Source organism: Rhinoderma darwinii, chromosome 3, assembly GCF_050947455.1.
Source record: "Rhinoderma darwinii isolate aRhiDar2 chromosome 3, aRhiDar2.hap1, whole genome shotgun sequence".
Classification (NCBI taxonomy): domain Eukaryota; kingdom Metazoa; phylum Chordata; class Amphibia; order Anura; family Rhinodermatidae; genus Rhinoderma; species Rhinoderma darwinii.
In genome coordinates, this window is record NC_134689.1 from 253631894 (window position 1) to 253655071 (window position 23178).

The 23178-nt window shown below is 39.7% G+C and overlaps 1 protein-coding gene across 2 annotated transcripts in view; it reads right to left on the reverse strand.

The window, feature by feature from the left end:
* Positions 1 to 640: 640 nt before the first annotated feature.
* SEMA7A (semaphorin 7A (JohnMiltonHagen blood group)) overlaps positions 641 to 23178 on the reverse strand; it is a 41500-nt gene continuing 18962 nt past the window's right edge. Inside the window, exons 5-14 of one of the 2 annotated variants that reach the window (XM_075857761.1) lie at positions 21312 to 21402; positions 17571 to 17690; positions 16826 to 16962; positions 14318 to 14490; positions 13480 to 13588; positions 10723 to 10909; positions 8654 to 8769; positions 8028 to 8182; positions 6582 to 6634; positions 641 to 3403 (exon numbers count right to left, since the gene is read on the reverse strand). In XM_075857761.1, the coding sequence (XP_075713876.1) occupies positions 3228 to 3403; positions 6582 to 6634; positions 8028 to 8182; positions 8654 to 8769; positions 10723 to 10909; positions 13480 to 13588; positions 14318 to 14490; positions 16826 to 16962; positions 17571 to 17690; positions 21312 to 21402 (1317 nt within the window). In that variant the 3' untranslated portion in view covers positions 641 to 3227. Of the gene's footprint in view, positions 3404 to 6581; positions 6638 to 8027; positions 8183 to 8653; positions 8770 to 10722; positions 10910 to 13479; positions 13589 to 14317; positions 14491 to 16825; positions 16963 to 17570; positions 17691 to 21311; positions 21403 to 23178 lie in introns of both variants that reach the window. The other variant, XM_075857760.1, reaches the window with a different exon arrangement.

A 23178-nucleotide genomic window follows, 5' to 3' on the forward strand; every position in this document is an offset into this window, starting at 1 on the left:
GTTTTTCTTTCTGTATTTCTGTCTAAAGCCAAATTTGGAGTGTGGTTGTGGTTTCCTGTGAGCAGAGAGAAGTGTATTTTGGGAGCTTCAATTGCAGTTACAGTTATGCAGATAACAACTGTAAGGTCGCATGTCTGAGATCAACCACTGTCAATTTCCAAAGGAAATCAGCAGTATTTTACAAGCAGCTATGTCGATGAATAGAAAAAAAGATAATTCAAAATCGGTATGAAAATAATAAAGCAATTATCCAAATCCGTATGTAGATTTAAATTGTGAGAAAGTGTTCTTTGCAGAATTACGCTTTAAGTCCCTATAGACCAGTATGTCTCAAACTGTAAGGTGGGCCTTTACCAGTAAGGCGATACCCAGTTATTGGTGAGGTGCAGCTGTATGGAAGTTTTCACAGATATAATTAAAAGCTGTACAGTCCTTTCCCTGGCTGCAGAAAAACCTGGTTTAGCAATGAAATTAACTGCTTTTCGGATTCTTTCAATGACATACTGTGTTCAGGAGACGAATATAAGGTAAATTGATAAATATTTTTAAATTCTGCGTGTACTTGGACCACTGGTGGTGAGGCCCAGGCACCACCATAGTCTGGCTAGTGAGGCCCCAGTTGAAAAAGTATGAGAAGCCATTCTTTAGACAAATAGTAAGCGTTTATTGGTCAAATTATCATACAGTTTTAGTCCTATTGTTTTTTTTATTATCCTTTCATTGTCTTCATTATTATCACATAAATTACTAATTTTGCTAACCGTAGACAATGATGAATCTGAGTAAAATGTCTATTTTAGGGTAACACTATATGTTTCTCAAAAAATGTAACTTTTTTTTTGCAAAAATCGCCCAACAAATAAATACATTATAGATGTTGAAGAGGCTCTGTCACCAGTTTATAGCTGCCCTATCTCCTACCTAATCTAACAGGCGCTTTAATGTAGATAACAAGTTTTTTTTGTTGTTTTTTTTTACACTTTTATTTTTGACCAAGTTATGATCATTTTTAGTTTTATGCTAATTTGTTCTAAATGCTCAACTGCCCAATTTTTTTACTTTTCACCAAGTTGGCGTTGTAAATAAAAGTGTATGATGCTGACCAATCAGCATCATACACTTCTCTTCATTCATGCCCAGCTTGTTTCGCAGCACACGAGACTTCCTCCCGCAGGTCCTTCACCGGAGCGACGAAAGAGTCAACAGACATCGCCTCCAGCCATGCTAGGAAATTTATTCAAATCTGCAATGGCTGGAGGCGATGTCTGTTCAGTCTACCATGTCTCCAGTGAAAGACCTGTGGGAGGAAGTCACATCACAGCGTGATCTCGCGAGATCACGTTGTGCTGTGAAACAAGCTGGGCATGAATGAAGAGAAGTGTGTGACGCTTTTTAAAAAAAAAACAACTTGTTATTTACAATAAAGCGCCTATTAGATTATATAGAAGATAGGGAAGTTATAAATTGGTGACAGAGCCTCTTTAAACACGAACTAAAAGGAGTCTGGGCCTGAACTGGTTAGGGTTTATTCAGACGAAAGTGTAAATCGTCCGTGTGACGGATGTTTTTTTTAAAAACCGTCACATGGCTGCATATATTTCTATTGGTCTATTCACATGGCCCCTGTTTTAACGGACCATGTGAAGGGCCCATGAAAAAATAGGACATGTCTTATTTTTGTCCGTTTTCACGGATCTCTCAATAGACTCAAGTCTATGAGGGATCCGTTAAAATGGGTCCCGCACGGAGGCAAATCGGCTGTAACAAACACACGTTCGTCTGAATAAAGCCGTAATGTAATTAAAACTAAAAACACAAGACATTCCCTTTAGCATTATAAAAATAGAACACTGAGGTCTTTGTTATTAAGAAAATCACAGTTATTTGACTTTTGATGTCACAGCAAGGATGTAAAGTGCAAAAAAACTACAATAGTAGCCACTGTTAAATGTACTCTTCTACTCACTAAATTTGAGTGCTGAGATTACATAGATGGATCAACTATTATTAATTCATCATTACGCAAGAGTGGCACCATTTATCATTATAGTATTGTTAAACTTATGGATGGATTCTTATGCTATGCTTAATTTATAACATTAAAAAAAAGCCTGTCGCCACATTTCCACAAGGGAAATCTTAATGACTGCAACTAATTTTAATAGAATGGGTAGCTCATTGGTATCATGGCATTGGCACCATGGTGTCTTAGAAGTTAGCATTGTTACCTTGCAGCACTCAGGTCTTGGATTTAAATCCGACCAAGGATGTTTGTATAGATTTTCTCCGGGTTCTCCGATTTCATCCCCCACACCAAACAAAACATACCGATAGGTTATATTTGACTATAAATATTTACCAACTAGACAAAAAGTGTGTGTTTGACATAGGAAAATTAGGCTATGTTCCCACCTGCGTTGTGGGTTTTTATTGTTCTGCTCCGTCAGAGGAGCAGAGCAAGTGAAAACCGTAAGCAATGGCTGCGTTGCACCATGGATAACACCTGTGGCCGACAAAACCCATTGACTTTAATGGATTCCGACTGTTTTCCCTCAGGTTGTCAGTGGTTTTACTAGAAACAATAGTGCAGCATGATGTGAATGAGGCCTTAGATGAGACAGGCATGCAAGTGATTACACTCTGCCCAAGGCTATGGAATTTGTTGGTGCTATATTAGCAACTGTCTCCTACGGAAACATAAGTGTGGAAAACTAGGAAGAGCGGGACATTTGTACCATATTTCGAAATACCGGTCTCATTGATCAATCTGCTGAAAATCTTAGTCAGGACACTGTATGGCTCATGTATTAACAGCTACCTTATAACAACGCATTGGCGAAAACATTCACAAAGCAATTGTTCATCTGGACGTACATAGCTCTGCGACTCAGATTGGCGTAGCTGATATGGCAAAGTAACCTTGCAGATACCACTTTATATATACTGAAGAAGCATACAAAGGTCTGTCTATTAAAAAGCAAAACACCACAATTCGTAGCTGTCGCTTAGATAGGTAAAACCAGCTGTAGTTCTTTCATAAATATGGCATTAGAAAGTGGAACTATAGTTTTAGTGGAATCATGGCTGACGTATAAAAAAGAAGCCATTTAGCCCATATGTTGTTGCACGTTACGTAAGAACATAGCTATAAATAGGAAATCGGCAATAAGTAGTAACCTACTGCAAGTTCAATATAATAACCAAAGCTCCTAAAACGTTTGAATGGGTCACATTAATATTAGTAATTGAATAGTCAAAATTAAAAGCCAGATGCACCGAATCTTTGTAGCAGTATTTGGTTCCATAAATTTATGACTTAAAATTCCAAGTTCTTCCACCATTTCCTTCACCTCTTTATTGTTGATTGTATGCCGATTTTCTTTTAGGTACATTGTTGTCGACTCTAAGGAAAATTTTTAAAAAAAGTTAGCAGGTTTTAATTCACAAATTGATTTTTCTGTCAATTATTCTAAACATTCAACCTGCAGTTCTGTGTTTATGCTATCACATTGTATTGCAGTTACATGAAAGTAATGTAGCGAGCTGGTAGACAAAACCCACATAAAAAAATCTATTCCAGCAGACACCGCTCCTCTCAGTAATTTATCTATGTGAACAAAAGAAAAAGATATCAGCAAAAAGGCCGCAAGTGTGCTCACCCGGTAATTCTTCCTGGGCTCTGTAGTTCCTTGCATGGAGTACAGTCGGAAAGGAGGGCTTGCAGGCAGGCAAGGATCCAATAAAGTGAAGAAAAGTAGAAAAAATCCTCACCACATCCACATTAGAAAAGATCGAGGTAGGACGTGTTAACGCTAACGCATTTCAAACGAAGTGTTCTTACTCATAGCATGAGTTAAAGAGGCTCTGTCACCAGATTTTGCAAACCCTATCTGCTATTGCAGCAGATAGGCGCTGCAATGTAGATTACAGTAACATTTTTATTTTTAAAAAACGAGCATTTTTGGCCAAGTTATGACCATTTTTGTAGTTATGCAAATGAGGCTTGCAAAAGTCCAAGTGGGTGTGTTTAAAAGTAAAAGTCCAAGTGGGCGTGTATTATGTGCGTACATCGGGGCGTTTTTAATACTTTTACTAGCTGGGCGTTCTGATGAGAAGTATCATCCACTTCTCTTCAGAACGCCCAGCTTCTGCCAGATCACGCTGCGACGTCACTCACAGGTCCTGCATCGTGTCAGACGAGCGAGGACACATCGGCACCAGAGGCTACAGTTGATTCTGCAGCAGCATCAGCATTTGCAGGTAAGTAGCTACATCGACTTACCTGCTAACGCCGATGCTGCTGCAGAATCAACTGAAGCCTCTGGTGCCGATGTGTCCTCGCTCGTCTGACACGATGCAGGACCTGTGAGTGACGTCACAGCGTGATCTGGCAGAAGCTGGGCGTTCTGAAGAGAAGTGGATGATACTTCTCGTCAGAGCGCCCAGCTAGTAAAAGTATTAAAAACGCCCCGATGTACGCACATAATACACGCCCACTTGGACTTGTACTTTTAAACACACCCACTTGGACTTTTGCAAGCCTCATTTGCATAACTACAAAAATGGTCATAACTTGGCCAAAAATGCTCATTTTTTAAAAATAAAAACGTTACTGTAATCTACATTGCAGCGCCTATCTGCTGCAATAGCAGATAGGGGTTGCAAAATCTGGTGACAGAGCCTCTTTAAGACCACTTCGTTCGAAACGCGTTAACGGTAACACACCCTACCTGTTTCTTATGGACTTTTAACATTATGTTGAAATAAAGCTCTTTTTATATTTATTTTTTTCTAATGTGGATGTGCTGAGAATTTTTTCTAAATTTCTTCATTTATCTAGGTAGTTGCCTATAGAAACCGTCCAGTGCTTAGTGCAGGTGAAACATTTACCCTGGGGGAAGGAGCAGGGCTCAGGCGAATAAGGCATAATAAAGTATAGCATTATTAGCCAGCGTAAATGGGCCTTTAATAATTGACAAAAAGGCATGTCTTTAAATCCTGTTTGAAATTCTTCCCATTCATTTATAGGTTTAGTATCCCTTCAAGTTGTCCACATACATTATATATCTATTTGTGGGTCCCGGACAACCTAATGTCTGCTAGGCTGAGCTTACTGTGCATGGTAATAGGGAAATTAGTCTGCTTAGAACTTCTATGGCCAATATCAGTTAATAAATAATAGATAGTAGTGAAGAGATTAGGATAAACTAAGTTTTATTTTTTCTTACTTATTTTTCATGAAACATTTGTGTCATTGTATAGCTAATATCCACCCATTCATTCAGTTTTAGCACGTCTCAAGTTGAAATACACCATATGCTTAAAAGTATGTGGACATTTGACCATCACACCTATATGAACTTTTTGGACATCCCATTTCAAAAACATGAATGCTAATATGAATCGGTTCCCCTCTTTTAGCTATAAGAGCCTCCACTCTTCTGGGAAGCCTTTTCACAAGATTTTGGAGAGTGTCTGTGGGAATTTGTTCCCATTCCGCCAAAAGAACATTTGTGAGGTCAGACACTAATGTTGGATAAGAAGGACTGGTTCGCAATTGGTGTTCTAATTCTTCCCAAATTTGCACGATAGGGTTTAGGTCAGGGTTCTGTGCAAACCACTCGAGTTCCTGCGCACCAAATTCGTCAAACCATAGTCTTATGGACCTCAATTTGTACACAGTCACAAAGGAACTGGAAAAGCCTTTCCCCAAACTGGTGCCAAGAAGTTGGAAGCATACAATTGTCTAAAATGTCTTTACACTTTACTAGAAATAAGGGGCCTAGCCCAAAACTTGTAGACACTATGCCTTCTGGTAGGTAGTGCTCCACTGGCATCGCCCAAACCCAGATTGGTCCATCAGATTGCCAGATAGTGAAATGTGATTTATCACTCCAGAGAACATGTTTCCACTGCTCCAGACTCCAGTGGCGGCTGCTTTACACCACTACAGCCGATGTTTAGCTTTGTGCATGGTGATTTTAGGCTTGTGTAAAACCGCTCAATCATGGAGACCCAGTTCATAAAGCTCCCGACGCACAGTTCTTGTGTTGATGTCACTTCCAGAGGTAGTTTGCAAATCTGCAGTGAGTGATACAACAGAGAATAGGCGTTTTTTACACACCACACACTTTATCTTTCCACAGCCCCGCTCTGTGAGTTTTGTGGATTATCACTTTGTGGCTGAGCTGTTGTTACTTTTAGATGCTTCCACTTCACAAAAATTAGCATTTACAATTGACGGGAGAAGATCTAATAAGAAATTTGAAAAACTGACAAAGATGGCATACTGAGCTCTTCCTGACGACCCATATTTGTCTATAAAGATTGCATTGCTGTGTGCTTGATTTTTTGCACCTATTCGCAATGGGTGTGCCTTAAACACCCAAACTTAGCAATTGGGAGGGGTGTCCACATACTTTTTGCCATATAGTGTAAGTAACAATATGAGGTGGTGATCCAACCTAGCTATGCCTGTGTCAGAATTTTTAGATGTTTTTTTTTAATAGTCCTATCCCACATCTTATTTTGTTAATCTGTCTCTATAGCATCGATATACGTATACAATAATGCATTCTCACCCTTTTTTAATTCACATGTAGCATTCTGTTTCAGATTCTGCTGTACCATGAAGCTGCTAAGAGGGGATAAACATGTTAAGAGTAGAGAATTAACCATTATCTTAGAATAGTCATAAAAGAAGAATTTTCTTGCAGCCATTTTTCAATAAATCCCAAATCACTAGTTAAATCCAGTGGCCTTTTCATCTCCATTTAACCATTTCGTCATTACAGAGGTTTACAATCTTAGCTTAACTTTAACTGTATATGCACCTGTGCGGTATATTGCTATGGTGGACAGTTTGTGGACATTAAAGAAGGTCTACACCAATAAGCAACTGTTTAAGCACATGCAGCACTCACACTTATGAGTGCTGTAGTATTTGCCCATCAAGAGCTGCTCCGTGCAACCACGTCTAAGGGTTAGGTACCACGGAGCAGCATTGACCTAGTCGTGATGCGGCTGAAAATCGTGCCAGTGCACTGTTTGGCGCGGTTGTCAAATTGCTTGTTAATGGCCATGTGGTGTTGCGGGTAAAACTGTTGGTTATCTACATAATCGTGTGACCATTAATGAGTAGACCCTTATGGTCGCATGATTTTGCAGGTATCCAGCAGTTTTATTCATGCGGCCATTAACAAGCAATTTGACAACCACGTTGAAGAGCATGGTCAATGCTGCCCTGTGGGACCTTATCCTTAGATGTGGTTGCACGGAGCAGCTCTTGGCAGGAAAATACTACAGCGCTCATAAGTGTGAGTGTTGAATGTGCTCAAACTGATATTTTTTGTGCTGCATCCCGGCCGGGTCAATTTCGCTCTCTGGGGCCTTTCCCTTATGATGTAATTGAAATAGCCATTTTCATTAATGATCCAAAGTATTTTACAATTGTTAACGATAATTGTTATGTCTATGATTACAAAGAGGATAGACTTTTATTGCTGGAAATCTGCTTCACTGACCTGAATCTTGTCCCTGCTTCAAAATTTCTCTGAGAAAAGTACATATTGGGCAATGTAAATGCACATTACTTTCCATGATATGAATGGAGGAAACTTGTTTGTATCATGGAAAATATCTTTTCCCCTCCCAACATCCATTTACATTAGGATTCTTGTCAAAAGCATTCTAGTACAAGACTCAGCATAGTAACTTTTAGGAAAAGTAATAGAAATGGAAACAGTTTCTGAGTTACGGACTATTCTAATACAACTCTGAAATCGAGATTTATATGCCAATCAGTATGTATGGAACGATGGTTTATAACCCGTATGGACACTATAATGGCTGCCCTTGCCAATTCAACATCTGTTAGATCATTAAGAGTCATCTGAATAGAATAGACAGATCATTTAGCTACACTGTACTTTATATTGCTTCATTTCCTGATCTGACCTCATTCCTGTGCTATTCATAGAGCTAAACAATAGTTAGGTTATGGTGATAGGGTTCTCGATATGACAAACCTGTTAAACTTTAGGACTGATTCACATTTTCCTTCAATCCACCCACAGAAGGGGTCCCTTGACTGAATACAGTCTTTACAGCTGGGGTAGAAGGCAGCACAGTCATCCAGTGGTAGTCTGGAAATTTCACGAGTAGTTCCCATATAAAGAACGTGCTACACAAAAAGCACAGAGAAGTGAGCAACAAGCATTTCACCAAAACAAACGTCTGTCTGTCTCACATCCCACCAGTCTAAATGAATCACTGTTGAATCTATACTATTCTACTGACATACTGTATCTACAAACTAAAGGAGCATATGAAGCTACAGAAAGCAGTGATGATTCATCATGAAAATTCTACATCGATGATTTGTATAAATAAGATGAGTCACATACAGTTATATTCTACTATGAACTGTACATGGAGTTTAATATATTGTGTTTAGGCATTAAAAATAATCCAGCTATATGATATGTTTTATCTATACCTCCTCCCCCCCTTAGATCGCAGTCATTATAATATATATGAGATGATACCATGACTCTTTTTTATCTGACACACATAAATCCTACAAACACAATCCCATATCTGTCACTTGAGCCATCATTTCTATAATACCCCTGACATTTCCGGTACTACTCACCTCATTTGGCTTTAGTTCCATGAATTGTAGTCTTCCTTTTTGTTTGAAGGGGCGCACTTCAGGAATGTCAAACACTCCATCTTCCAGCTCTACAGTCTTGTGTACAGTTCCAAAATCTTGGATAATAAGATTGAAATAGTATGTTAAAAAAAAACTCCCAACTTTCAAGTATCACAAAGAGGGACAACCAAAGTGTGGCGCCCCCATAGCTGCCACCGTACAGTATACTGCCCCATAGATGCACTCATACAGTATAAAGCCAACCCAGATGCCCCCTTACAGTATAATGCCCACACAGATTCTCCCATGCAGTATAATGCCCATACAGATGACCCCATGCATTATAATGCTAAAACAAATTCCCCCATACAGCATAATGCCCAAAGCTGCCCACATGAAGCATAATGCCCCCAAAGCTGCCCATACAGTATAATGCCCCCCCCATACAGTATAATGCCCACATAGATGCCCCATACAGTATAATGCCCCCATAGCTTCCCCCTATATTGTATAATACCCCATAGCTGCCCCATACAGCCTGATGTCCCCAAAGCTGCCCCCATACAACATAATGCCCCCATAGCTGCCTTATACAGTATAATGCTCCCCTAGCTGCCCTTATACAGTATAACGCCCCCTTAGATGCCCCTAGTGCCAGTGCCCTTGCAGATAGTGACACAGTGCCCATATAGATGGTTCCCATGTAGAGAGCATCACAGTGTCCCCTGTAGATAGTGCCCCTATATCGTGCCACAGTGTCCATGTAGATAGCGGCACACCCCCTCGAAAATAGTGCCACCCCCCCTGTAGAGAGTGCCATTGGGAATCCCTCTTGGAGCGGAATCCCCAGCGAGAGCATAGGCCGGAGATACCGCTCCTAGAGGGAAGCCCTGATGTCACTTTCCATATATGGATAGTGACATCAGCGACTACTCCTTAAACGGAATCCCCGTTGCCGACTCTGGCCTCCAGGAGGAGCCACTGACGTCAATGTCCATATATGGACAGTGACCTCAGGGGTTTCCTCTAGGAGCGGAATCCCAGGCCAGATCATCAGCAACGGGGATTCCGCTCAAAGAGTAGCCACTGACATCACTGTCAATATACTGACAGTGACATCAAGGGCTTCCCTGATCACAATGCTTAAATTAGAGCTGTGCCTGGGGAGTCCTCGGCGAGTGGAAGAGCTCCCTCTGCTCCTCTGCACTGAATGAATTCTGAAGCAGGGAGCTGATGGTTCCCTGCTTCAGTATTGGGTTCAACTGTATTTGCGTTCTGAGGAGGCAGATACAGTTGAGAGCAGGACATCCCCCCTCCTGACGCCCGGGACAGCGGGACACCGCCCGGAATCTGGGACTGTCCCGCTGAATCCGGGACGGTTGGGAGGTATGTGTTAACTGACTTTTATCTACCCAGTGCTCGATGATATGCTATGATATGCTAAGATCAATACATTCTAGATGTTAAAGTGCACTATTAATACTTAAGATGTGTTCTGGGGACCCATGGTCAACAAAATAAGTGCAGCAAACTGCAGGCAGGAGACAAATATGTAATTTACTAATATTTCTGCACTCTATCCCCTGCCCCTAGTTAACATGCCCGCACTTAAACAGTGGAGCTACAGTCACTTTTTATCCAATGAGATGTGTTGTCTAGTGGTCACATGACCACAGGCTTCAATGGTTCACCCGGGAGATAAAGCACATAACTGCAGCCACATTGTTTATATGTGGTTGCATTAACTGTCACTGGCACGGACACACAGCTGGAATGGTGCAGAATAATTCAAGGACACATTAATATAGGAGAGCCCACTCTGGCTCTCTTACCATCAGCATCCCTGCAATTCAATTCAACAGGACAGCTAAACTTGCTTACAGCACCCCAGAACTCTAGTGTCTGCCGGTTATTGCTCTAACTTTCTCATTTTTAAGCTTTGAATGAAAATTCTCTTTAAAGGGCATAATGTAGATGATGTGTCCCTATTTAATATACAGTATATCTGTCTTACTGCATGAGTCGAGTGGATTTAAAATTGAATCTGACTCGTGTGTTATCTAAGTTACCTGTGGCTAATATGAAGACCCTATAGGTTTTTTGGTTCACGGCTGTTATCTCATCCACCACTATTTTCTGGAAGTTGTTCAGATTTTGGAAAACAGTCCTATTTCTTGATGGCCACAACCAGTTTGTCAGTTCTGGATAGCGGGATGCCTCTTCTGAAGTCTCTTCAGGAGTCAACGTAGGATGGCACTGTATTTGCAGGGTAGAGTAATGTGAAGTTGAAAACAGAAACTATAGTTAGATTGGTAAAACACACATAGGACAGTAGAGCAAAGAGGTTACTATATAATATTTCATTACAACTAGTAATGTTTATTTACATAGTGAAATACATTTTTATATTTACTGTGAATTTTAATACCTTTATTCTGATTTTATATGTGAGTATGCATGATAACTTAATAATTGATGGGAGTTGTTATCATATCCACGTTCATGAGTTCTGCAGGTACTATAAGCAGAAATATGTAACTGCATATTAACCCCTTTAGGACGCAGCCTGTTTTGGCCTTGGGACACAGATGATTTTTTCAAATCTGACATGTGTCGCTTTATGTGGTAATAACTTTGGAATGCTTTAACCTATCCAAGCGATTCTGAGATTGTTTTCTCGTGACATATTGTACTTTATGTTAGTGAAAACATTTGGTCGATAAATTCAATATTTATTTGTGAAAAACGTCCAATTTTTCCGTCATTAGAGCGGTGTGAGGGCTTATTTATTGTGGAAGGAGTCGTAGTTTCAATTGACACCATTTAAAGTACCATATAATGTACTGGAGAAGTGAACAGAAATTATTTGTGGGCTAAAATTGTAAAAAACTGTGATTCCTCCATTGTTTTTGGGGTTTTGTTTTTACGTCTTTCACTGTGCGGTAAAAATGACAACTTAGTTTTATTCTGCGTTTCAATTACGATAAATCTCCATTACGGTGATACCAAATTTATATAGGTTTTTTTTATATTTTACTACTTTTACAAAGAAAAGACTATTTGTTAAAAAAAAAATGTTTTGTATCATCACATTCTGAGAGACATAACATTTTTTATTTTTTTGTCGATTGAGCGGTCTGGGGCCTATTTTTGGTGGGACGATTTTATGGTACATACAACTTCTTGATCACTTTTTATTACATTTTTGTTAGTGCTAAAGTGACTAAAAAACAGCGATTTGGGCATTTTCAAATCTTTTTTTTTTTACGCCGTTCACCGTGCGCAATAAATTAAATTTTACTTTATTATGCAAGTCGGTATGATTACGACAATACCATATGTATATAGTTTTTTTTTATGTTTTACAGCGTTTGCACAATAAAATCACATTTTTATAAAATAATTTATTTTCTGTGTCACCATATTCTATGAGCCATAACTTTTTTATTTTTTAACCAAAAAAGCTGTGGGAGGTCTTGTTTTTTGCGGGACGGGTGTTAGTTTTTATTGGTACTATTTTGGATGCCATTGTTTGCCATGCTAACTATCGGCAAACCCCGTGATTTCAGAGCGGGGTCTGCTGATATGCTGGAAACCCCTAAAATGCGGCGATCGGTTGCGATCACCGCATTTAAGGGGTTAATTGCTGAAATCAGCAGCAAAGGTCCGCTGGCTGGCAAGAGTGGAGTGTCAGCTGTCGTCGACATCTGACCTCCCAGTTCCCGGTGCATACTGTCACCGACAGTGTGCACCGGGACCGACTCAGTAACTATACGTTCTCGTGCAGGAAGTAACAATCCCACGACGAGGTATAGTTACTGACTCGTGAAGGTAGGGGTTAAGGAATTATTGTATAACCAATATATATCAAAAATATGTTTTGGTAGTAAGTATGACCAATTCTTTATTGGTATTCCCCTCGAAGGGTATGTTCACACAGGGCAGATACGCCGCGTAAAAGGACACAGCATATCCGCCCTGGCGGCATTCCGGACGAAAAACCACACCAAATTGTGGTGCAGTTTTTTGGACAGAATGTTGGATGCGGAAAACTGCATGTAAAAAAAAAAAGTTTCATACATACCGGTAGCCATGGCAATGCTTCCCTCTGCCGTCCTGCAGCCCGGCCTCCTGGAATGACGTTTCATCCCATGTGACCGTTGCAGCCTGTGATTGGCTGCAGCAGTCACATGGGATGAAATGCCATCCCTGGAGGCCGGGCTGGATGCAGGAGCAGAGAATTTTGGGTAAGTCTAATATTTTTTTTTTCTAAGTTGTGATTTTTGCGGTGGAATCGCAGCTTTTCCGCCAGAAAAATCGCAACAACTGCTATTTGCTGGGGATCTTACAAAAACAAAAACAACAAAAAAGCAGCGATTACGCAAATACGATTGACATGCTGCGGTTTAAAAAACGCACTGCAGGTCAATTTCTGAGCGTTTTTTCCAATTATCATTTACGCAGCGTGTGTATGAGATTTGATCAAATCTCATCCACTTTGCTGCTACTGTTTTATGCTGCGGATTTATGTTGCAGAAAATCTTCATTATTCACGCGACGTGTGAACTTACCCTTAAGGATAATTGCAATAATTGGAGGTGAAATGAGACCTTCCAATAAAGCTAGAAAAGGGAGTCCACATTCCTTTTGCTCTGGCAGAACCTGATGTACCTCTCTTCACACATTCAAACATTTTTTTTCAAGGTTAGAATCAAACTTTTACCTCTTCAATAATCATAGCTTACTTGAGATGCTAATTTCTCACAAATAATATACATCTTACGGTACAGTAAATATTAAGAAGGAAACATATAATGAAGTATTACCGTCCCAGGACGAACTTTTAGGTCTTTTTTGGAAGAACCGAACAAGCTGGAAGTATTGAAAAGAGACTCAATGGCTTCAACTTCATAGGAGCACACAGCACTGTGATTCCTAAATATATGTGAAAAAAAAACATAATCAAGGGTGGCATGTGACAAAGGCATAGAAAACAGCGGTGTTGCCTGTAGTGACCAATCAGATTCCAGCTGTAATTTTCCTAAGCCACATTGGTAAATGACCAGATTGGTTACTATGGACAACTATGTGATTTTGGGTTGATTTGCAGTTATTTGTGTAGAATTTATCCACAGAAAATCATTGCATATCGCTAGGATATGACATCACTTTCTGATTGTTGGGGGTCTGACTGCGGGAAATCCCACCAATCCTGAGAATGAAGGGGCCACAGCGCTGTTTAGATGATTCAGCGACTTCAACATTTTTCCCTGCACTACAGCCCTACTAACCACCTGCTGTGCAGAGGACTGCAGCACAGCCCCATTGACACTGCGGTCCCTTCATTTTCTGGATCGCTGGTGGTCCTGGCAGTTCGTAAAAAAATGTGATCACTTTTTGTGATGGGAAAACCCTTTTAATGAAACCTATTTGAAATGCCAACTATAATACTACATTATTATAACCTCTATTTCTTTGACAAGCACACCAGAAGTCATCATGTATAAAACTAGTGCACATAAAAAGAAAAGCAATTGCCCATAGCTAACAGAGTCCAAGTTTTATTTTTACATTGCAGGTTAGTGAATGAAAGGGGTGATCTGGTTACTGTGGGCATTTTCTGTCTATGCTAGTCGTTCTGCCCTCAATGTTTCGGAATCTCACCATGAATTTTTGAAAAGTCCATAAATCACATTCCCTGTTTTTCCTTGCAGATAGTAGATGTCTTGTAGGTGTGGATAATATTGGCCAGATAACTGGTTTCCACATATTATATGTGATTTCAGTGCCGTACTAAATATATTGCGAGTATCAGCTTTCATAGATCCTACTTCATTCTGGGAAAGCAAAATTTGGATAAAAATGTTTTTCATTTTAGTAGTTACTTTACCAAAAAGAAAATGTGGAGGTTACATAGTTACATAGTTAGTACGGTTGGAAAAAGACACATGTCCATCAAGTTCAACCAAGGGAGTAGAGAAAAAGAAGGCATTGCCTCACCATATTCTGACCCCCATAACTTTTTTAGATTTTTGTGTACAGAGCTGTGTAAGGCGTATTTTTGTACGAGGAAAGATGTCGTTTTTATTAATACCATTTGGGGCAATCTCGGGCATTTAGATCACTTTTTATAAAAAAAAATTTGTAGGCGTTGAAATGGCAAAAAAACTGGGATTCGCCCATTTTGAACTTTTTCCTCACTACGCCGTTCACTGTATTGGATACATTTTTTTTAAATATTTTTATAGTTTGGGCATTTTCGGATGCAGGGATACCTAATGTGTTTATGTTTATTTTTGTTTATTTATTTTTATATGTGATCTAGGGAAAGGGGAGTGATTTGAATTTTTATATTTTTTAATTTATTTCAAAACTTTTAAAAAAAATGTTTTTGCTTTTATTTAGCCCACCTAGGGGGCTTGAACCTGAGATCATTAGATTGCTTATGCCATAGACTGCAATATCACAATACTGTAGTCTATGGCAAAATGAGTGCTCTGCTACTAAGACCTCTAGCAGGGCTGGGAGCGTTCACAAGGCTCCCAGCTGCTAGAGGAGTACACCGGCTCCCGCAATCTCGCCGCGCGGGAGCCGGTGACCGGCCCCAAAGTTAAAGGGACCGTAAAAACCCTTCAGATGCCAGTGGTCACATCTGACACCGGCATCTGAGGCGTTAAATGCTTGCAATCAGAAATTTTTCTGATCCCAAGCATTGCCACTGGGTCCCGGCTGTGTAACACAGCATAGACCCAGCGGTTATGGCGCCCATTCTGCATGTGAGCGGGCACCATATTTAAATACCCTTTCACGACGTGAATCTACAGATTAGCGTCATGAAAGGGTTAATATCAAAAAGTCCCTCTTTTCAAATTTTCCGCCAAGAACAATGTCAAATAAATAAAAAAATTAACATAACTGGTATCGTCGCGTTCGTAAAAGTCCGAACTATTACATTATATCATTATTTAGTCTGCACCTTGAACGCTGTAAAAAATAAAAAAATGAAAATGCTAGAATCACAGTTTTTTGGTCACTTCATCTCGCTCAAAAAATGGAATAAATAATGATCAAAAAGTCTAATGTACCCCAAAATGGTACCAATAGAAACTACAGTTGCCCCACAAAAAATAAGCTCTCATACCGCTCAATCTACGGAAAAAAAAAAAGTTATGACTCTCAAAATGTTGCGACAAAACTCAAATTTTATTTTTAACAATCAGTTGTTTCTTTGTAAGAGTAGTAAAACATTAAAAAAATATAAATTTGGTATCGCTGTAATCATATTGATCTGCAGATTAAAGTTAACATGCCATTTTTACTGCACGATGAAGGCCGTAAAAACAAAACCCCCTAAAATAAACAAACCCTCATACGGCTATATTGATGGTAAAATAAAAAAGTTATGGCTTATGGAAGTAGGGGAGGAGAAAACAAATGTGAAAATCCGAAAATTGGCTTAGTGCGGGAAGGGGTTAATTGATGTATTAACAGCACTGGCACCGCCTACATCAGCTACTTTTTTCTGTTGTATATACAATAGGGAAACATAATAAGCAAAGAAAACTGCAACATTGACTCAAACACAAATGGGAAACAGGTCAAAATGTAAAAGAAAAGGAAGTTGAAGTGCATAAAGAAACAATGAATTAACCAGTAGAAATACAAGTACACAATGCCTCTATGTTGTATGCTTTTTTTACTTTTAGTTTCATTAATTACATTTAATTATTTAGAAGGGGGAGATTTTATAATACTGGCACACCATGTGAATGATGCACCAATATCTCTCTCCCAGTGCAACGTCTTTCGGATTGATTAGCAGGTCAGACTTGTAGTTTTCCAACATCTTTCTATGTACAAAAATGGCAGAAAATGATAAATGAGTCACATTGGGAGAGACTCTGACGCCCCACTCAATTTTCTGACATATGTGTCATGTGACATATGTATCAGGAAAAACGGGTGTTACCTATCTTAATTGAAGATCATGAGCATACTGAATAAAATGACCCTGGGTGGGTTGTTTCAAACATAATATAACATTGATGGGCATAATGACTATGTTCTTCCTTTTCAAGGCAAATGGGATGACCTTCTACTGAAGCAGTTTATACCAACATCTTCTGACAGTTACAGCTCCCACCATGTATGGGACATCATTAACCATCTCACCTTACACATCTGAGCCACCATTGTCAGCCGCTTCTCTACTGTTCTGGTTTCAATATTATTCTCAGTGAAGAAGAGAAGAATCTTACTTTGCACTTTGTCTTCTTTCTCCACAACTAGAGACTTCACAAACTCTGGGTCTAATATAAGGCGCACAAAATAATAATATAATATTAATTATGGATCCCTCCTGCCATCCATTTTTTTTTTATTATTCAGCTAGGTGCCCCAACAGATAATAAATACCCATATATGAAAAATATGTTTAATTTACAATGTAGTACGTTTAAAGGGGAATCCACCCAAACATGATCTTGTGTCATGTCACAGATGAGTGTCAGAAGATCATATTGGTATCCTTTAGCTCAGATCTACATCAAATTCTCTAACGACAACTGGAGCCCCCTTGTTCTGGAATTCAGTGTTGGTCTACACACATGGATTCCAGTAATTTGGCTGGATTTCACTTTCCGAGGGCAACTATACCATATAAACCTTTCATACATTAATGCACAAAGCCTTCATGTAGAAACAGAACTGAAAAAAATGCTTAGTGCAGTGCAATAGTCACTATTGCACTTGTAGGAGTGGGGGGGCCTGGAGGACATGCACTGCAAACCTTTTAGTTCAGAATGTGTAGGTTGAATTTCATGTACAGATGATTTGCAACAAAATACAGGGTGTAAATTGAGTATCTTATGACTCAACCTATGCGCACATTGTTATCTGCATTTTAATCATCCCTTACCTCTCCATAATGTATGTCCTGTGTATAGTAATGGTAAATTGCCATAGATTTTGCGGAAAGTTTTCATTACACTCACAGCATTGTTCGATTTTCGAGGCACTGTAGAGTATACTTGGTTTCCTGAAAGATTATATATTTTCATATATAAATATATAGATATATATACTAGATAGATAGATAGATAGATAGATAGATAGATAGATAGATAGATAGATAGATAGATAGATAGATAGATAGATAGATAGATAGATAGATAGATAGATAGATGATAGATAGATAGATAGATAGATAGATAGATAGATAGATAGATAGATAGATAGATAGATAGATAGATAGATAGATAGATAGATAGATAGATAGATAGATATGAGATAGATAGATATGAGATAGATAGATAGATAGATAGATAGATAGATAGATAGATAGATAGATAGATAGATAGATAGATAGATAGATAGATAGATAGATAGATAGATAGAAAAACAAAGGAAGGCAGCACTCCACAGCAAGTCGTTTCAAGTGAAAAATTGCATGGAGGCTCACAGGTGTTTAACCGCTGAGCCAGGGACTGTTGCGTGTATGTGTAGTCTCCCTCCCCTCCCCTTCCCTTGTTGGGTGAGTCAGAGTTAGTTAGGGGCGTTTGGGCAGGGAAAGGGTGTGTTTACTAAACAATAATAGAAAAAAAACCAGGAAAACGTGATTTTTTTTATGGACGATTTAAAAAAAAAAAAAAAATGAAGAGAAGGGGAAAATCTAAGGGTATGTGCACACGGTAGCAGGTTTTACGTCTGAAAAGACAGACTGTTTTCAGGAGAAAACAGCTGCCTCGTTTCAGACGTAAATGCTCCTCCTCGCATTTTGCAAGGCTTCTCTGACAGCCATAAATTTTGAGCTGTGCTTCATTGAGTTCAATGAAGAATGGCTCAAATTACGTCTGAAAGAAGTGTCCTGCACTTCTTTTGACGAGGCTGTATTTTTACGCGTCGTCGTTTGACAGGCTGGGTTCTCACAACCTATTTTCAGACGTAAACGAAGCGTATTATGCCACGTTTTACGTCTGAAAATAAGGCTACAATACGTCGGCAAACATCTGCCCATTCATTTGAATGGGTTTGCCGACGTACTGTGCAGACAACCTGTCATTTACGCGTCGTCGTTTGACAGCTGTCAAACGACGACGCGTAAAAATACAGCCTCGTCAAAAGAAGTGCAGGACACTTCTTTCAGACGTAATTTGAGCCGTTCTTTATTTAACTCAATCAAGCACAGCTCAAAATTTACGGCTGTCAGAGAAGCCTCGCAAAATGCGAGGAGCATTTACGTCTGAAACGAGGCAGCTGTTTTCTCCTGAAAACAGTCTGTCTTTTCAGACGTAAATGCCTGCTATCGTGTGCACATACCCACAGCTGTTACGACGATGCGTAAATGACAGGTTGTCTGCACAGTACGTCGGCAAACCCATTCAAATGAATGGGCAGATGTTTGCCGACGTATTGTAGCCCTATTTTCAGACGTAAAACGAGGCATAATACGCCTCGTTTACGTCTGATAATAGGTCGTGTGAACCCAGCCTAACAGATAATGGAAAGGAACGTTTTTTCATTAAAAAAAAAGAGAGAAAGAGAAACAAAAGAAAGAGACAGGTATACTGTGTGGTTTTATGATACAATGGTGTATTGTTGATGTATTTGGTATTATGGTGTTTTATGTCGCAGCGGGCGGTAGTGGAAGGGGATTTACCTACATGTCCTTGGTATAGGCGGGCATACGGGTTGTTCATTGACCTTTGTTAAGGTCATTTACAGTTTATATATTTTTGTCAAATGTTATTTTAAATTTCTATTGTGTTAATAAAGCTGTGGCCGACCCCCCGGGTCAACCCCACTATAGACTGTAACCTGCGCCCTGTTGGCCAGCTGCCATACCGTCAAGGCGGTACGGCCCAGTGGGTCCACAAACCCAACGTGACACAATGTTTCAGCCCCAGCATAGGCCATGCTGGGGCTAAAACATTGCACCGCTAACGGGTGAATAAAATGCAATTTTTCACCTGAAACTACTTGCTGTGGAGTGCTGCCTTCCTTTGTTTTTCTATATATACGGAACCGGAGGTCGAGGTCCAAAGGCTTGCACCCTATGAATTATAAGTAAGGCTATGAGCCTGTTAGTGCTGCTCTCCTTTGCATTTTCTAGATAGACAGATTAGATAGATAGATAGATAGATAGATAGATAGATAGATAGATAGATAGATAGATAGATAGATAGATAGATAGATAGATAGATAGATAGATAGATAGATAGATAGATAGATAGATAGATAGATAGATAGATATTTCAAAGAAGAAAAACCAGCACGCAGATGAGCTCCAGTGTGCACGCTGTCAATAGGATAGCTAATTCAACATCAATGTGGTCAAGGAGGACACAGCACCACGGAGACTCTTTAGCAGTGTAAAAATTTGCTGTAGATTTATTCAGACAGATTTATTTAGTGTTAAAACCGGATGCCACAGGACACAAAATATTATGCAGGTGCCTTTTTACTGTCCTTCTTGGGACGTTTTTGGAGCCGTTTTTCATTGACTCAACAGCTCCAAAAACATCCGTCAAAAACGCAGCGAAAAACGCGAGTTTGATTAAAAAACGCAAGAAAATCAGGAGCTCTGTATTTTCAGACGTTTTTTATTTTGTGTGTGCACATACCCTCACAAGCAAAGGGCTGTAATTAAAATCAGCCATATAAGGCTGGGTTCACACGTGGCGGAATTTCACTTAAATTCCGCTGCGGACACTCCGCAGCGTTAATCCGCAGTGGAGCCGTTTCTGCATTGACTTCCACTTCTATTTAGAAGTGTTCGTTTAGACGATGCGTAACATTCCGCTGCGGAGCATAGGCTGCGGAGCGGAATTTGGTGTCCGCAGCATGCTCTGTCTGTTGCGGAGCAGTGGCGGACTCATGGCGGAATTTCTCCATTGACTTCAATGGAGATTCTAAGTTCCGCAATGAAGTCCGCAGCTGTCATGCACATGTTATGTGTGCTGCGGATGCGTCTTGCTTTTTTGCCATGACATTTCTTCATTCTGGCTGGACCTATGTATTTCTAGGTCTACAGCCAGACTGAGGAAGTCAATGGGGCTCCCGTAATGACGGGAGCGTTGCTAGGAGACGTCTGTAAATAGTCACTGTCCAGGGTGCTGAAAGAGTTAAGCGATCGGCAGTAACTGTTTCTGCACCCTGGACAGTGACTACCGATCACAATATACAGCAACCTGTAAAAAAATATAAGTTCATACTTACCGAGAACTCCCTGCTTCTGTCTCCAGTCCGGCCTCCCAGGATGACGTTTCAGTCTAAGTGACGGCTGCAGCCAATCACAGGCCAAGCACAGGCTGCAGCGGTCACATGGACTGGCGCGTCATCCAGGGAGGTCGGGCTGGATGCCGAAAGAGGGACGCGTCACCAAGACAACGGCCGGTAAGTATGAAATTCGTTTACTTTCACTAGGGAAAGTGCTGTCCCTTCTCTCTATCCTGCACTGATAGGGAGAAGGGAAGCACTTTTCCCGCAGTCCGCAGCAGCTAGTCCGCATCAATTTACTGCACATTTTGTGCAGATCCGCAGCAGAATCTGCAACGCAGATTCTGTGCGGCATTGATGCGGACAGTTGCGGAGGAAATCCGCCACGTGTGGTCATGCCCTAAAGAAGAAAAACTGAAGAGGTTGTATACATGTAAGTCACCTGTTATTAAAATGTTATAATTCATCGCTGGAGTGCGAGGAGCCAATAGTTCAGTCCAATGATCCTCAAGCTTGTGAACATTTTCATTGTTCTGAAATAGAGATCATTTAATATTTTTAGGGTTCATCTATGTGCTTTTCAGAGTAAATATATTAAACATTAAAGTGAAGAAGTTATATCTAAATTAGCATTTCTTGATTGAATTTTACTGTAAGCAAAAGTACAACTTTGCAAGTATTACTGATTTATTGAGACATTCGGGACATAAAATTAATCTGTACTATGTATATGCACACACATAAGCACTTGATAGGCACAGTCAGTGCCCTTCATATAAAAGTGCAATAATAACAAAGCCATACGGTATAATAACTTCAAACAATCTTAACATATAGTAAAACTAAACAATGCTGCCCTATTGTAAACATAAAAAATATTGCCATACTTTACAACTAACAGATGCCACCACCATGTAGTACGTCTAACAAATGGCAAGATAATACATTCAAATAATTCTAACATACAGTTCCAAACTAATAAAGGAAAACAGAGCTGACATAAAATCTCCTAATATAGCCCAAGTAATATTATAATACAGTGACCATATAATACTGCCACATGACAAGCGAACATACGCTGACTCACTACATGCATGCAGGGTCATATATACACATTTAGAACACATGTGTATGCACATTCTCATCATGGAAGTACATATATACTGAACATACTCATTGCACATGTGCAGACATATACACGTTGACTGCATTTATACATAAAAACACACACCCAGTCACTAAATATTTACATGCACTACACAAAACAGCATATACTTAATAATGGCCAATAATCCCCACCCTTGTGTAAGGGCAGCACGGTGGCTCAGTGGTTAGCACTATTGCCTTGCAGCACTGGGGTCCTGGGTTCAAATCCAACCAAGGACAACATCTGCATGGAGTTTGTATGTTCTCCCCGTGTTTGTGTGGGTTTCCTCCGGGTACTCTGGTTTCCTCCCACACCCCAAAAACATACCCATAGGGAATTTAGATTGTGAGCCCCAATGGGGACAGTAAAAAAGTGGACCTCTGTACACCTCTGTACAGCGCTGCATAATATGTTGGCACTATATAAGTAACTGAAATAAATAAATAAATAAGCCTCTGTATATGTTATACTGTAGAGTACAATATTCATAAAACAGAAGGTGTTGCATGTCATCATTTCCCCAAATCCACAAAAATTATGGGTTATTTCCTCATATTAAAATTGTGGATAGAACCATGTAGCATCAATTATTTGATGAAAACAAAACAGCTCATATATGCATTTTCATATATCTGTGCTATATACCAGTGGTTGTGGGTGGATGATTCTGTCCAATATCCGAAAAGGAAAAATAAACCCCTTATTATTAGGAAAATATGACATGCAAATAACGATAAGAAGGCAGTGCTGAATTTCACCAGAAAAAAAATAACAATTCAAATGCAGGAGGAAGGGTTGTCTGAAAGAAGTGACCATAGGCAGGAAACATTACATATTTTGCATGTATTTTTCAAAAGTTTGGATGCATTTTAGCCATAGTAAACACATTTCTGTTAATCTGCAGACACTCTAGAGCTTGTGGAAAATGTAGGCTTAAAGCCCTACTATGAGGCTTCTCGTCTCAAAAGGACCCCTGATTGGTGCAACCATGGCGCTGTTAAACAATGGGTCTCTGAAACAATGATTTTCCCACCGTTCAATACAAATGTTACATTGTATGTATACTAATCTCCGGGGAGATCTTACCCTATATCCAACTATAGATTCCACTCTCAATCCGTAAATGAGTAGTCCCTTAAAGTCTGATTTTCCCCTGCTCCTT